The 15588-nt window shown below is 31.7% G+C and overlaps 1 protein-coding gene across 1 annotated transcript; it reads right to left on the bottom strand.

Annotated features, from left to right (window-relative positions):
• Positions 1 to 729: 729 nt before the first annotated feature.
• On the bottom strand, positions 730 to 8686 carry LOC134726780 (centrosomal protein 20-like). The gene is made up of 5 exons (XM_063591195.1): positions 8569 to 8686; positions 3718 to 3915; positions 3141 to 3225; positions 2002 to 2132; positions 730 to 1131 (listed from the first exon to the last, which is right to left on the bottom strand). Exons 1-5 carry the CDS (start codon positions 8594 to 8596, stop codon positions 1091 to 1093), a joined length of 483 nt encoding a protein of 160 aa, XP_063447265.1. The 5' UTR covers positions 8597 to 8686; the 3' UTR covers positions 730 to 1090.
• Between the last annotated feature and the right edge of the window lie 6902 nt (positions 8687 to 15588).

Genomic DNA, 15588 nt, shown 5'->3' on the forward strand with positions numbered 1-15588 from the left:
TCGTAACTGATTTTTAAACTTGTTTATGGCATGGATGATATAAACCTATGATTAAAGTTTCATAGATTGATCACATGAGAGCGCTAATTAGACTGGATGGACAATATTGTATTTCTATGTCTATGTGCTGGGGACAAAAGGCTGCAACCCATTGAATATATTAAAGGAGAAGGTTCGACAAGGCTCTAAAATGGCCCTCTTTTTTTTTTTACCGTTTTACCTTAAACATTGACTGGAAAACAAATAAGCATTGTTGTTGAGAATTTATGTTTCTGACTTCGCAACAGTACTCATTTTTATTTTTTACAAAAAATCAATGAAAATTGGTAAATTTTGCATTTATAATTGGACAAGAAATATAAAGCGCACACGTCAACAAAAAATATCTTTGAACACATTGTTTTACATGTTTAACTTGAATATTTAGTTTGTGGACGCCTGCCCTCTATTTTTCTTTGTCCTAAATTTGGATGAAATCCAGCAAATTTTGTCAAATTTCTTCAAAATCTCTTATTTTGATCTATTTAGATGTAGAAATCTAAAATGCTTGCTCCCATTTTCTTTCACATGTTAAATAATAATGATTAAAAGAAGTCATAAAATAAACACAACATCACCATCCATCATCATCATCATGATGCAGTTCATTACACAAATCAATTACTCACTTTTCACATTGATAGCTGGTTTTAGACTACTAGTACTTTTTTTGGCCAAAAATTAAAAAAAAAATGCTCTGATGTTTATTATAAAACTATATAAATAATTAACAATATATATACAAAAGTCAATTTTATGTAAAAAAATCCTTATCATTATTACACTTTTGTGACAAAGGAAAGAAGTTTCAAAAGGTAGTCTCTTCTTTAATGGCTTTATACTCATCACTAACAATAGCATACATTCAAGTTATACTATCAAATAAATAGATATACAAACAAAAATACATGTACAAACTAGTTCAGAATGTCTTTGAACATACAAAAATTGTCTGTTTTGTTTTTGTGTTGTGGGTGTTAGCCTTCTCTTTTCTTCTTATCACTATGATTTGACAAAATAAAAAGGACCAAATATTCTAATGTCCGTCTTTTCATCGTTTTATTATCACAGCATCTTCATCTTCTCTTTGACCTGTTTAAAATAAAATACAAAGTTTAAAATCTTAAAAAAAAAGTTTGACTCAATTTGGTTTTGTTGTAAATCAAGTTGTTAGTTTTCTTGTTTGAATTATTTCACATGTATAAACTGACTATATGTATGGGTTTTGCAACTTTTGCTCATTGCCAAATGATGCACTGTGGCCTTTAGTAGCTTGCATCCATATCATTCAAACTCTGGTGAATGGTTGTTTCTTTTTCCATAGGCAATCAAACCATATATGCTTAATTTTTTGAGCAACAATTATAAGGAATAGAGTAGAGCCATGCAGACTGAATCTAGTTAATAATTTAGTTTTACAAATGTTTAAACATATTGAGCAGAAATTTATAATCCTGTTTCAAACTGGAAATTTTTTTAATACAATATAATCATACAACTTTGACCTATAACGGTTTACTTTTACAAATTGTGACTTGCAAATCATAACTTGGATGAGAGAGTTGTTTCATTGGCACTCATACCACATCTTCTTATATCTATATAATGTATACTAAAACTTCTTGGCTTAAACTATTTTGGGCACAATTAAACACCCAGCACCCAACCACCTACTACAATTCTTTATCTTGATTCAATCAAAGAGTAATCTGAAGATACGCTGTCACACAGATGAAACTGCAATGGTACTAAAGTTATGTTCCGGAAAAGAAGCCAGAAGCAGGACGAATGATCAGACAGACTGATGGACTTACAGACAGTGGAACACATGGACTCTATTTCTAAATTTGTTCTCACAATGTTTGAAAATCCAAAACACTTGTTTTCAATGAAAGTAAATAACAATAGATCAAATCCATACCCTCATATTAAACTATGTAAATATTTACACCTTCTGCTTACCTAAGTCTTGCCTAAGCTGCTCTAGAAAAGCTCCTCTTCCTGGACCCTGATTTCTCTGTGGTGATGCCTCTCGACCTGTTGGTTTTCTATTTTCTTTGAGATATGTAGATACCAACCCATATAATAAAGGTCTGTAAAGCAAACAAGAACTTGTTTTCAATTTATCAAACTAGAAATATATAGTTTAATTTTCACAATGATTTTTTTTTACCTACAGTTCACAACAATCTAAGATTGAGAAAAATCTTTTGGAAATTTCCCGTGCATGATTCTGATCTATAAGAAGGACAATGGTTTTACAGAGCTGTAATTCTCATGAACTCATTTTTACTCATTGTATCTTGCAGTCTTAAAGAGTAAAGACTAAAGAAGACAGGATGTTGAGGACTCAAAACCATTCTTACATTCACATTTATTTACCGGCAGGTTAAATTCATAAGAAACGAGTGACCAGTGAAAAATAATGTTCTTCCAATTCTTGAACCAGCGCATACAAACATCATAAACTTGGTCTTCTGTACTCGAATTTATCATTTTTTTCGTGTAAATTTCGTATAATCGTCAATTTTTTTTTCAATCAGTCAGTGTTGTTGTGAAAATATGGCAGGTAATTAAAGTTCGTGTTTTGAAGCCGAAGTTTAACGATTGTCACCTGTTTGTCAACAATTGACGAAAAATAAACAAAAAAACATGGAAATTGAGCACGTGTTTAACATGTAAATACAGATAATAGTTTATTCTAAGGACGTTCATGCGTATTGTGGTCACCGGATTTTTACGAGATGGATCACAATGAGGTCACCTTGCATACGGAAAATATGTTGGGGGGGGGGGGGGGAATTGCTTGCTGGAAGGAAGCAATTCAAATACAGTAAACTTCTTCTAAATATGAATAAATTAAAGAATTTTCTTCAGAAAAAAGTACATAAGTTTTTATAATGAAAACTATCCATTGAGTTATAAAAAAATATATGCATTAATTTTTTTTGACTTGAGGTTTCTTATGACTTTAACATATATTGAAACTGAACATGTAGGATTATATACTGATGCTACCAGTTAGGTTTTACTGTGTTGTTGTACAACAAGGGTTTTAAAGCTAAATGCACTTTAAAAAAATAAAAACCAAAAACACTTACACTGAGCTAGAATTTCTGTCTTCTCTGATATTCAGTTCTCTGCTTAGAAATCCTCTGTCTAATGGAACATTTGGTTGTCCTGACTCTAAAAAAAGTTACATTATAAATTTATAAATACATAACGTTGTTTCTTTGACGTTTTTTTTATCTTTTTCAATGTGGATGAGTTGGTTGATGTTGCTATCAGACATATATTTGACAAGTTGTGTAAAGACTGTGTGTATATCAAAGGTGAAGTATACTATTAAAAGGTTTGGTGTAGAATACTTTTAATAATTGCATGTATCTTTCTCATATATATTATTGACCCTAGACAAACATGACGAAGGAGAATAATAATAAAATGGGCACTCTACATATGTATGGCCATGAACTTGGAAATATAAAGTATTTGAGATCTTAAAATCATCAATCATTTTTAAAATTAAAAAGACATTAGAATGTGACTGTCTGATATAAGAATTTGTATTTTTTTTTAAATATACCTCTCCAAATAACCATATTGGTAAATGAAGATGTTTTGATTGGATGAAAATTTAATAAGTTTTTAATGAAGGCCTGAATGTAAAGAACTTACCAGCTACCAACACTGATGATGAATATCTGTACTTGTTAAAATCTAGGTACTCTCTGATGAGTTCATTTATAATCAAATTTTCATTGCTAAGTTGAGGTTTATTTTCACTTTCGTCATTCAGTGCATTGAACACCTCAGCTCTTATCCTGGCTTTTATCTGTCCTAGTGTTCCTTTATTCTCTAATGTATCTTTAATGACTGTAAAGAAAATAAACATATACTATTTAAATAGAATCAAAGTGCTTGTAAGCACTGAAGTGTTAAGATTGCTTTAATTCATCAGTGGAAAACATTGGTTGTAGTTGAATCAACAAGAATTCTGGACAAAGGAAGATAACTTCAATTTTTAAAGTTGACATCATTGATAAAAATTTCTGGATATGTTCATGGATAAGATGTATAAAGCACAAAGGTGTCAGTATTCACCTCAGAAACTTACAAAACCTTTGAATAGACTTATTAAGAAGGGATATAATTACGACACTGTTGTCAAGTCATTAAAGATTGCATATTTTGGCATTAATATTGAGTCACTGATAAGGTCTTTGCGTCGAAACTGAACACATTTATTCTAAAAACAGTTGTTGGCATGACACTATTTATGTTCTTCTCATATATGTTATGATGGTATGATACTAAACCCCTAACAGGAAAGATTGTGCCTGATGTTCATATGATGAAATCATAATCTTTCAGTCAGTTTAATTGAAGTCTAAAGCTGGCATGTCAGTTAACTGCTAGTAGTCTGTTGTTATTTATGTATTATTGTCATTTTGTTTATTTTCTTTGGTTTCATCTTCTGACATCAGACTCGGACTTCTCTTGAACTAAATTTTAATGTGTGTATTGTTATGTGTTTACTTTTCTACATTGGTTAGAGGTATAGGGGAGGGTTGAGATCTCACAAACATGTTTAACCCCGCCGCATTTTTGCCCCTGTCCCAAGTCAGGAGCCTCTGGCCTATGTTAGTCTTGTATTATTTTAATTTTAGTTTCTTGTGTACAATTTGGAAATTAGTATGGCGTTCATTGTCACTGAACTAGTATATATTTGTTTTGGGGCCAGCTGAAGGACGCCTCCGGGTGCGGGAATTTCTCGCTACATTGGAGACCTGTTGGTGATCTTCTGCTGTTGTTTTCTTATTTGGTCGGGTTGTTGTCTCTTTGACACATTCCCCATTTCCATTCTCAATTTTATAGAATGTTATGATCAATGCACTATATTCTGTGCATATCAAAGGTAGTGATATTGCGATAAATCTGGGAGGATTTAAATATGAAGTCAGTACAATAGGGTTTTATAATCTGATTCCATACATGGCATTGCAGTCATACACATATCTTAAACTATATCATATTACCAACTTTTAATGACTTGTGACTCTGCATTATACATGTAAAATTGAGAATGGAAATGGGGAAAGTGTCAAAGAGACAACAATCCGACCATAGAAAAAAACTACAGCAGAAGGTCACCAACAGGTCTTCAACGTAGGGAGAAATTCCTGCACCCCCGGAGGTGTCCTTCAGCTGGCTCCTAAACAAATATATACTAGTTCAGTGATAATGAACGCCATACTAATTTCCCAATTGTACAAAAGAAACTAAAATCAAAATAATACAAGACAAACAAAGGCCAGAGGCTCCAGACTTGGGACAGGTGCAAAAATGCAGCAGGGTTAAACATGTTTGTGAGATCTCAACCCTCCCCCTATACCTCTAGCCAATGTAGAAAAGTTAACGCATAGGCCAAATAAAATAATATGTGTGTTTCCTGTTTCATCTTTGAAAAAAATAGGGTAGGTAGGTAGGGATTTTTTTTTATTTTACAATTTTTTTTTACATTGAGTCTATGGGAGAGAAATCCTGACTTTAACAGTGCTTATTGAAAAATGACCAAAAAAACTTTAGGGTAGGCTATTTCTAAGCTTAAAATATAGGGTAGGTAGGGAAACAGGAAACACACATGCTTTTTTATTTGGCCATAACAATGTGCACATCAAAATTCAGTTCAAGAGAAGTCTGATGTACATGTATAATTAAGGAACTTATTAATGTAGCTGGAATAACAACACCTTTATATGGTTATTTATAGTTGCTGTGCAAATGTCATTGTGATGAATTTGATAGATATTTTGGTATATTCAGACTATTTTCATGATTCTAAAATAAAAGATTGAACATATATGCCTGTGATTGTCATGACAATATTTATTTCATAAAAAAAAATCACAAAACACTATAAACTTGACTTTAAAAGGGAAACCGGTTAACCTTTTGAGGCAAATAGTCAATCAATTTATTTTACAACTGGACCTTTATATCTATATTTCATAGCAATATGCAAATGTGAAGAAATGTGAACATAAAATAGAGTGAACATGTTTGGTATTTGGTTATTCCGGTCCTAAGTTGAATGAGTTAATCCATCCCAATTCATTTTGTCACGCATCCATCCTATCCATTTTTAATAAGTGATTAATTTATATCAAAATTGGAGAATTTAATCACACCTTTAATCTGTTTTTCATATATATATATATTATTTTTTCTTAATCCTTATTTATTTTACCCTTATTATATTGTCTAATCTGTAAACCAAATTCATACTCTTATTCATGGTAAACCCTCTTATAATCAAATTAAGAAAACTATATATATATGTATAATATATACTGTACCTACATTTGATAGAACATAACACAATGACATATCACAGTTGCCTGAAGATACTAAACATATTTTATTTCCCCCATTTTTTCGCTATAATCATGAAATCTTTGTATTATGTTCTAGGGTACCACGATTTCCAGAGAAATTCGAGAAAAATGTTATATCCTCAAAACAAACTGATATATCCCGAGATAAAGATTTTTAATTGTCTTATATTTGTTATACTTCTTAAATCATTGTAATAGCATACAATAATAAGGTTTAAGGCGTTCATAATTAATAAAATATTCTTTAATAACTTGTTAAAATGTTAAAAGTAGTATAACCAGAGACATATAAAACAATTGTATTATATGTCTCTGGTATAACACTATAAAAAGTAGCATAACACCATAAAAAATCTTTTTCTTAGGATATATCAGTTTCTTTTGGGGATATAATGTTTTTTCGTATTTCTCGGGAAATCGTGGTACCTTATGTTCTATATAAAAGTAGGTTTTCTAAAATTAAAATTGCATGTATTAGGAGGATTATAGTTTATGTATGATAAGCCACTGAAAGTTAAGTTTTGTGGAGGGGTAACATTTTTTTAAGAGAAATTGTTGGATTTTCATAAAAAGAAAATGACATTCAGTCTAGAACAAAAAGCTCCTGATTAAACCACAAAAGATTTGATACAATAAATTCTGGAATGGACAGACTGAGAGGATGGATACACATGAAAGCAAAATGTTTTGGTGAACAGATCCAACATTGAGGGATGGGAGGGTTCCTGATCTGGAAGAATTATAGTTATCCCGTACCATTGTAAACTCGTACCAACGTCAACTCGTACCACTTTACAAAAACTAGTACCAATGCAAACTCGTATCACTGCTAACTCGTACCAACTTATTTATACATGTTATATGCATTTAAATGGTGTATAATGATGTAATTTTGAAATTTACTTTCACTCAATACCTCTCAAGTCTGTAAAATGAATATAATTTGAAAGTACAATGACCAATTTGCAGCTAATGTTCCCTATCTATTGGATAGAAAATACCGTGGCAGATGTGCTTTGTTGTCTCCTTTGGCTTTTTTTTTTTAACTTTTACCGATTATTATTGAATTTAATTTTTAGCAGTTAATCAAAATAATCAAAATGATTTCCAAAATGAAATTCTTACTTTTTATAAATAACAAGTTACAATGAAATGTAACCGTTTCCTGTTCCCGAATTTCCCGCCAAAAAGCACATGGCTTTCAATAATTGTAAACATAGCATTCAATTTGTGATCATGGATTACAGCATTAATTAATTTAATTTGGATAATTTGGATTTAGATATTCAACTTAAGGTACAGTTAAAATAATGTTTTTTTTCTTTCTTCTGGATTATAATTAACTACTTTAAAAGATCAGCTTAAAAAATAAAACTTTTTAAAAACATTCGTATTTTTGTCTATAAAATCCAGTATAAAATTCAAGTAATTCAACATTAATTTTATTAAGTTTACAAAAAAAATAGCATAAAATATTCGTAATTTTTAATATATTTTTGATGGTAAGAGTTTGCAGTGGTACGAGTTTGCAGTGGTACGACATCCCAGTGGTACGAGTTAACCTTTTTGGTACGAGTTAACATGGTACAAGTTTCTGTTGGTACGAGTTAACTTGCTTCCATCTGGAATACCTGGTCTAAAAAAACACGAAATCTTGAGGTCCAAATTTAAATAAAGTAAATCACGAAGTCCTGAAATCAGAATAAAAGAATTCCCATATCCCAAAATGGTCAATCCCTAAATCCCAAGCCTACAAACGGCTGATCCTGGAGTCCTGACAAAGGTCCTATCCCCATCAACATAAGACAACAATTTATTCATGTTATTATAAATAGTTTGTTCTAGTCAGTTTTGTTCTTGGAAAATATTCTTTTTTATAAAATGTTTTGTAAACTATTCGGAATTTATGTCTTGTTTTTAGAAATGATTGTTAAAGTAAACAGTTTATCTTTATATCAAATAACAATAACATGACCAGACAGGTTTTTCACTAGACCATCTTCATTTACAGCTTTTGTTAAAGTATCATAATGTATTATCCGGTGATAAATTGCAGTAATAAATATTAGGATGGCAAAGAACTGATAAAATACCAGTTTCCTTTACTCATATTTCAACTTAAACCATTTACCGTCTTTTAGTTCATGTGTTGAAGACATTTTATTTACATTGGATGCGAAAAACGTAATAACCACATGAAATGATGACGTTTCCAACACTAATTATTTTCTAAAACTAGAAAACCAATGTAGAATACATCACAAGGAAGCTTTGCTTTGCTCTACATGGACTACGAACTCGCATTATTAAAAACCTTCCGCCAAGCAAGCGTAAGGGTCTTTGCGGTACCAACACTCATCTCACGAGGCGTACGTAGTATGTCTTTTTTTTAGATATTTATATAAACATTATTCGTCATTGTGCGAAGTGCTCCTTTGAAGGAGGGATTTTCTCAAACAGAACAGAACAGAACAATGCGGAGAATTTGTGAATATTTCCGGACAAATAGTATCGATTATTCGAGCATCGATATTACTCTTTTTTTTTAAATATTGAGCTGCCATAATTTTTTTTGTTAAATCATCTTTGTCTTTGCTGCAAAACAATCCACATTTTAGTTTACTGAATTACACTTAGAACCGGTGTGTATGAAACATAAGCAACACTGACGGATGTCACATGTGGAGTAGGATCAACTGCCCTTCCGGAGACCACTGGATCATTCCCCGTTTTTGGTGGTATTCGTTATGCTCTGTCTTTGTTTTTCTCTGTTGTGTTTTGTGTACTGTTGTTTGTCTTGTTTTCATTTTTATTCATGGTGTTAACAAATGTTAACGTTGTCAATGTATTCAGTTTTTACTTACGAGTTTGAATTTCTAATGGGTATCCTTTGCCTCTCAGAGTTCTCCGATTTGTTGTTCAATGTAATGTTCATTGAAGCAATGATGGAATTATCATTCGCTAAAATCTCAGCCTTGTCAAATGATATGTTTTTGTAAGTGGAATTAAATGAGTGATCATCTATTTCTATTTTTTTACAATACACTCGGAGTAGTACAATTTACATACGACAATACTTTTTTGAAGCTTTTCTTGCAACGCTTGTTTATAGTTAAATACTTTGGCTGTAATGGTTTTAATATTACTGTAGGATTCAATAGATAGAAACAGACTGATTTTGAAAATAAATTTGAATTTTAGATGTTCCTCGTGATGTAGAACGTTGCTGATTTGATTGCATCAATTCTTCTATTGGTAAAGTAAGTTAACAGGAAGGAATTTCCTCTTTTCCTCAAGTAATGTTCCGATCTTACTGATTTAAAAAGACGGAAAACTACATCACAGTTACACTGACAAGTCTGTATATTGGAGAACCTGAATTTATGCATCCTTTGTCAAGTGCGTATATAATCTCTGAAACATTTTTGAAAATGGAAAAAAATTAACGAAAAACAAATATGTAACACATAAACAAACGACAACCACTGAATTACAGGCTCCTGACTTGGGACAGGCACATACGTAAAGCCATTAATCAATGTCAAAAATTGTTAAAATGTTATTCTAAAGTGACAAAAAACAACACATGATGCTGCATCACAATTTTTAATCAAAATAACACAAACATATATCACAGAACAATCGAATTATATGTCTAAAGAATGATACATAAGCTCGATACAAATTAACAAGAGTCAGCTTCATTTTCTACTTATTGGCCCACACACATTGGATTATCCGAGACGGTATCAGAAGTCGTGTACTCCACAAAAATGCAAATAAAATTGAGAATGGAAATGGGGAATGTGTCAAAGAGACAACAACCCGACCAAATAAAAAACAACAGCAGAAGGTCACCAACAGGTCTTCAATGTAGCGAGAAATTCCCGCACACGGAGGCGTCCTTCAGCTGGCCTCTAAACAAATATATACTAGTTCAGTGAAATGAACGCCATACTAATTTCCAAATTGTACACAAGAAACTAATATAAAATAATACAAGACTAACAAAGGCCAGAGGCTCCTGACTTGGGACAGGCGCAAAAATGCGGCTATTTCTTTCTTCTTAGGAAAAACTGAGTAAAAGAAGTTAACAGAAAAAATCCGTTTCACAGATTATTACGGATACATTCCTAATTCTCACTACAATTTACAATCCCCTTTCTCATAATGTTATCAATCGAATTAGATTTATTACTGGGTTTGTACCAACATTGTTTTGTGTCATTGTGATACATATGACGTGGCTCTGTGCTTCTACATCCCGTAATTCTGTTATGGTGTTATTGTAATAGTTTGTACTCTTGTCTTTCACATTTGATGAATTGTACTTCTTTGACAAATATTTGTCTTTCTGTCAAGGCTGAAAAGAGATTGTATATATATTATTCGTATCAACATCGGCCCAACAATGTTGTATTTTGTTCTTCCCTGGTTGGGATGCGAACTCATGCTACTGAGATATTGTGGCATCACTGGAAATCTGATGGAAGACAACATGATATGTGTGTGTGGGGGGGGGGGGGGTTAAGAGTGTCAGTAAATAAACTAAATGAATTAGTTTTTTTTTTTTTTATCCTACATTGAACTTTTGATGTCGTCCCTTACATATATATGAAGATGTGGTATGAGTTCCAATGAGACAACTCTCCATCCAAGTTACAATTTAAACTATTTATAAAAATAAACCATATTATAGGTCAAAGTACAGTATTTAGCATATTAATCTATTGCAATAAAAAATCATAATATCTAATAAAATTTGTAGATTTAACTAACTAAGGCCGTGTTCACATTGACCTAAATTCGGTGTTGTGTTAGTGTATCTCACACGTAAACTAAACACAATTGCGTTCCCATTGATAAAACTCAATGTTTACATGTAGTTTAAATCATGTTTTATCTACACAAAGTCGATAGTCAATGTAGGCCTTGTGTAGGTTAAGTGTACACAAAACTAGGCATTTAGAACATTAGTTTTACCCTGTATATATTTAAGGAGGAAACTATTTTTGAGTAAAATTGATATTTTTGATAATTATTAGTATAGTTCTTTACAGAAATTGTTGTCTAAATTTTACAGTTTTTTTTGTTAAAATTAATGTACTTTATTATTAACCCCTGATCAAGACTCATAGCAGCATCATTGCCGAACCCATAAGGCAGCAACTAATTGAGTTTTTTTTTCTTGGGGGGGGGGGGGGGGGGGGGGGGAGTATTTTATAGGAGTCCATGAAAATGTTCTGTTCGAACCTATTTCACAGAAAATAAGTTCTGTGCTTGCATGGGGTACATTTGCGATTAAAGGCAGGACTGTAGGATGAAGATAAGAAATAAAATGGATGCTAATGTATCTATGTTTTATTATTTATGTGGTATTTGACCTCCTTTTTTCCTGTTAATCTGTCATGGGTGTTCTAATCATACATGTACTTAGCTATGGTCAATGTACAGTTTAAAGAATGTGTCTTTTGTTTCTTTATGTCTTTTAATATAATTCATCAGTCACTTTGTCCTTTTCAAAAAAGTACAAATGTTCATCTTTAACCGTTATAATACTTTTTTTCAGAAAGACTTTTGTTATTATTTCTTATTCTACTCTCTCCTGGATCGTCAGTGTCATTTTTAGTATTATTTATTGAGTATGTTATTAACTTTTTGCTGAACTCCACATGAACTAAATTGGATGTTTACACTTTTTATTTATTCCATTATCAATATAATACATTTTTTTTTATAATGACTTTAAACTTACTGATGACAAGTGCTCAGTATATAAGATAACTTGTTTAACCAGTGGAACATATTTCACAGACAAGGAACTTATTTCACTAGGTAAGGAACAAATTTCACCAACCCAGAACTTATTTCACCAGGTAAAGTGTGGAGCTTATTTCATAGAGATGGAACAAATTATATAGAAATTGTCTGTGAAAAAAGTTCTCCCAGAACATATTCCCTGTGAAATTAGTTCCACTGGAACTTTTTTCACAGGAACAAATTTTGGCTCACACTGTTATATAAGATAAGATAAGATAAGATATTTTATTTTCCAATTATGGGCCCCAAAGGACATAAACATTACAACATCAATAATTTTTTCATGATACAATACAAACAATGAGATAAAAAAAAAAAAAAAGTTAAACGAGAACTATTTAAGTTCTTAAAGAATACGTAGATAAAGAATCTATAGTATGTTTTTTTTTAATACTAATGCATTTTATTGCAAGTGTGGTTGATATAGATAACAAACAAGTAGCCCAAAAAGAAAAAAAGAAAAATAGATATCCACATATGTATAGTACACAAAAAGTTGGATCAATTAAATATATAATAATTAGCCAAAAAGAAAGTAGAAATTAAACATGTCCATGACTCATCCTGTGTCAGCAGCAAATAGGAAAGCATTATGGTTTCCTAAAGGCAGCTGACACCAGGGGGCGATACCTTATGGGCCATAGGCATGTAAAATGTGTGTAAATGTCTCTTTCCTACCTGTATCAAAATATAATTGAGTATAAAACATAAAGGCAGGGGGTGGGGTGGTGGGCTATGGATTTTATTTGTTTGTTTCACCCTCAGCTGCCACTATGTATATATAATGCTAAAATTGATTTCGACTTGTCACCAAAATTTGTCCTGTAAAAAATCTATAGCCCAGCCCCCCTCCCCCAAAAAATAAAATAAATAGTTGCTGCCTAATTCATTTGAAAAGGTTTCCGCATCGACTTAACGTGCACAGAAATATTCGCCACCGGTCTTTACTCAAACAACGATTCACGCATACATGCATGACTAAAACAAGTGTGAGATATAAATGATATGTGTGTCTAGTATCTCAGATCCGTTAAATAACACTTGAAATAACAAAAAAAATCAAAAAAACGTTACCCTATTCCTTCACCAAATACTCCTTGGAGAAGGAATACCATTTGAAACAAACAGAAAAGATACAAATGTAGTGATCCCTAATATCTCAATCCTTTTTTTCGGCTGTAAGCACGCTGCTACAGCTAACGTTTTCTAATGCGTAATCGAGACATCTCTAGTATATTCAAACTACTGCAAATTATAAAAATGGCTTTCATAAAGTAGCAACCACTTAATTTAAAAAAGGGGAGGGTTATTTTTTTTTCTGAGTCAGATTTTTTTTCCGCGCGTACGTTTTTATTCCGTTTTTTTTTTCGATGCTGGTGATCAAATACTTTTTTTTCAATATCTAACACTATAATGTATGGGGAAACTCTTGATTAAAAATATATTTCTTTTATCATCTGTATGACCAGATTTTTTTTTATCAAATTTGAGATCCGTATATTTCCATCCCCCCTTTTGAAGTCTAATGGTGGTTCCCTTAATGCTAGAATAATTGTCCGAAAACTTTGAATTCAGTTCTACGTAATGAACATTTAAATGACATATAGTTTACAAGTGTGAACAAATCTTATGTACAGGTAATTAAACAAGGTGTATAGATGTGAACAAATTTAATGTGAAACCAGTGTCCATTACATTAAACTAATTGTAAACATGTTTACTGTACACAGCGTTTGGTGTGAACACGGCCTAAGTCCTTATATTTGTTTAAAGTAACTTTCGTTTGTAGTGGAATATAGTTTTAACGTTGATTGAGCTACAATTATAAATTGCTTGCCGGTCCCTTTATGTGATTACCATTAAAAATTGCTGGTTCATTTCCCAATCAATCTATCATCAAGAGAAGAAAATTAATTCGAATTACATTCATAGTCTTTTTCAAAAATGGTGAACGGTTCTTTATATTGGTATGTAATCATTTTAAACGTTTCAAATTTATGAAATTATATTCGTAGATCAAGGTTTTTGATACACCAATAACAAAAACTGAAATATATTGAATTGATACACTTTGTAATTATTCAAAATTATATCAGAAACGTAAACTTAATTATAAAATAATGAACCTGTAAAGGGGAGAGAATACTCGCATAACTTTTTCGAATTTACACATAATACAACGAAATGTCACTCTTGCATACGAATGGCACATCAATAGAATATTTTAACTGCGCAGTCTTCCGCCACCTTCAATGATGATTCTAAATTATAAATATAACCAAAAGTTGTTAATCTATAGATAGTGAAGACTAATAAAAGCTAACCCACTGTAAAAATATTTTTTTGCAATTTTTTAAAACTTCCTCAGAAAAATGCTCGAGCCACTTGACTTTCAAAGTTCAAAATTAACGTTTTTACACAATATTTGATTAAAGAAGTTAAATATTATTCGCTTCTCAAAGTGTAAGACGCAATAAAATTCGTATGCTTGCACCTTCCTACCGAAATACGGATTTAATTAAGTCCTGAACATTTCGACATTTTTTCGTATATTTATAACAAAACCGGTTTTAACCAAATCACAAGTACGTGTTAAGATCCGACTAAATACCTATTTCCCGATATGGTCAAGTAAAATTGCTACAGTATTCAGGGCGGAGCCTATAGCTACAAAGGACCCAAACATTACTACTGTAAACCCATTCAAATGGGAAAACCAACGGTCTCATCTTTATAAAAAGCGAGAAACGCTAATGAGCAACATAAAAAAAACGACAACTAATGAACACAAAATTCCTCACTTAGGACAGATGCATACAATTGCAGCGGGTTTAAACGTTTAATGGTACAAAACATTCACCATTATCTGAAACAATGGTGTAACATCACAACATAGAAATGCACACTATAAAATATCGATTGAATTACATATGGCTTAACTCAATCAAAAGACATATTTACACCAATGAACAAACACCGAACGAACACATTTGATCTATGATACAATGTAAATAAAAAAATAAAATAAGGGATGAATAATTAAAGTAATAGTACTAGAGGTCGGTCATTTAAAGACGTATCAACCGTATCATATACGTTGATGTATCCGCATCTGCAGATATAACAAAAAATAGTATATGATCCCGTACTTTCAATAATCCAAAATGGGCGACTGAATAATTTCTAATGCAGAAATTTACAAAACAATTAGGAAATGTCGAGATTTTGTGGAATATGGAACCCGACTTTTAAAGATAGTCCGGATAGTTGGAACAGTTTACGTGCATGATAGGAGTTAATACGGTAAAAATCGGTTGCAAGTTTGTGTATG

Source organism: Mytilus trossulus, chromosome 7 (assembly GCF_036588685.1).
Source record: "Mytilus trossulus isolate FHL-02 chromosome 7, PNRI_Mtr1.1.1.hap1, whole genome shotgun sequence".
NCBI lineage: Eukaryota > Metazoa > Mollusca > Bivalvia > Mytilida > Mytilidae > Mytilus > Mytilus trossulus.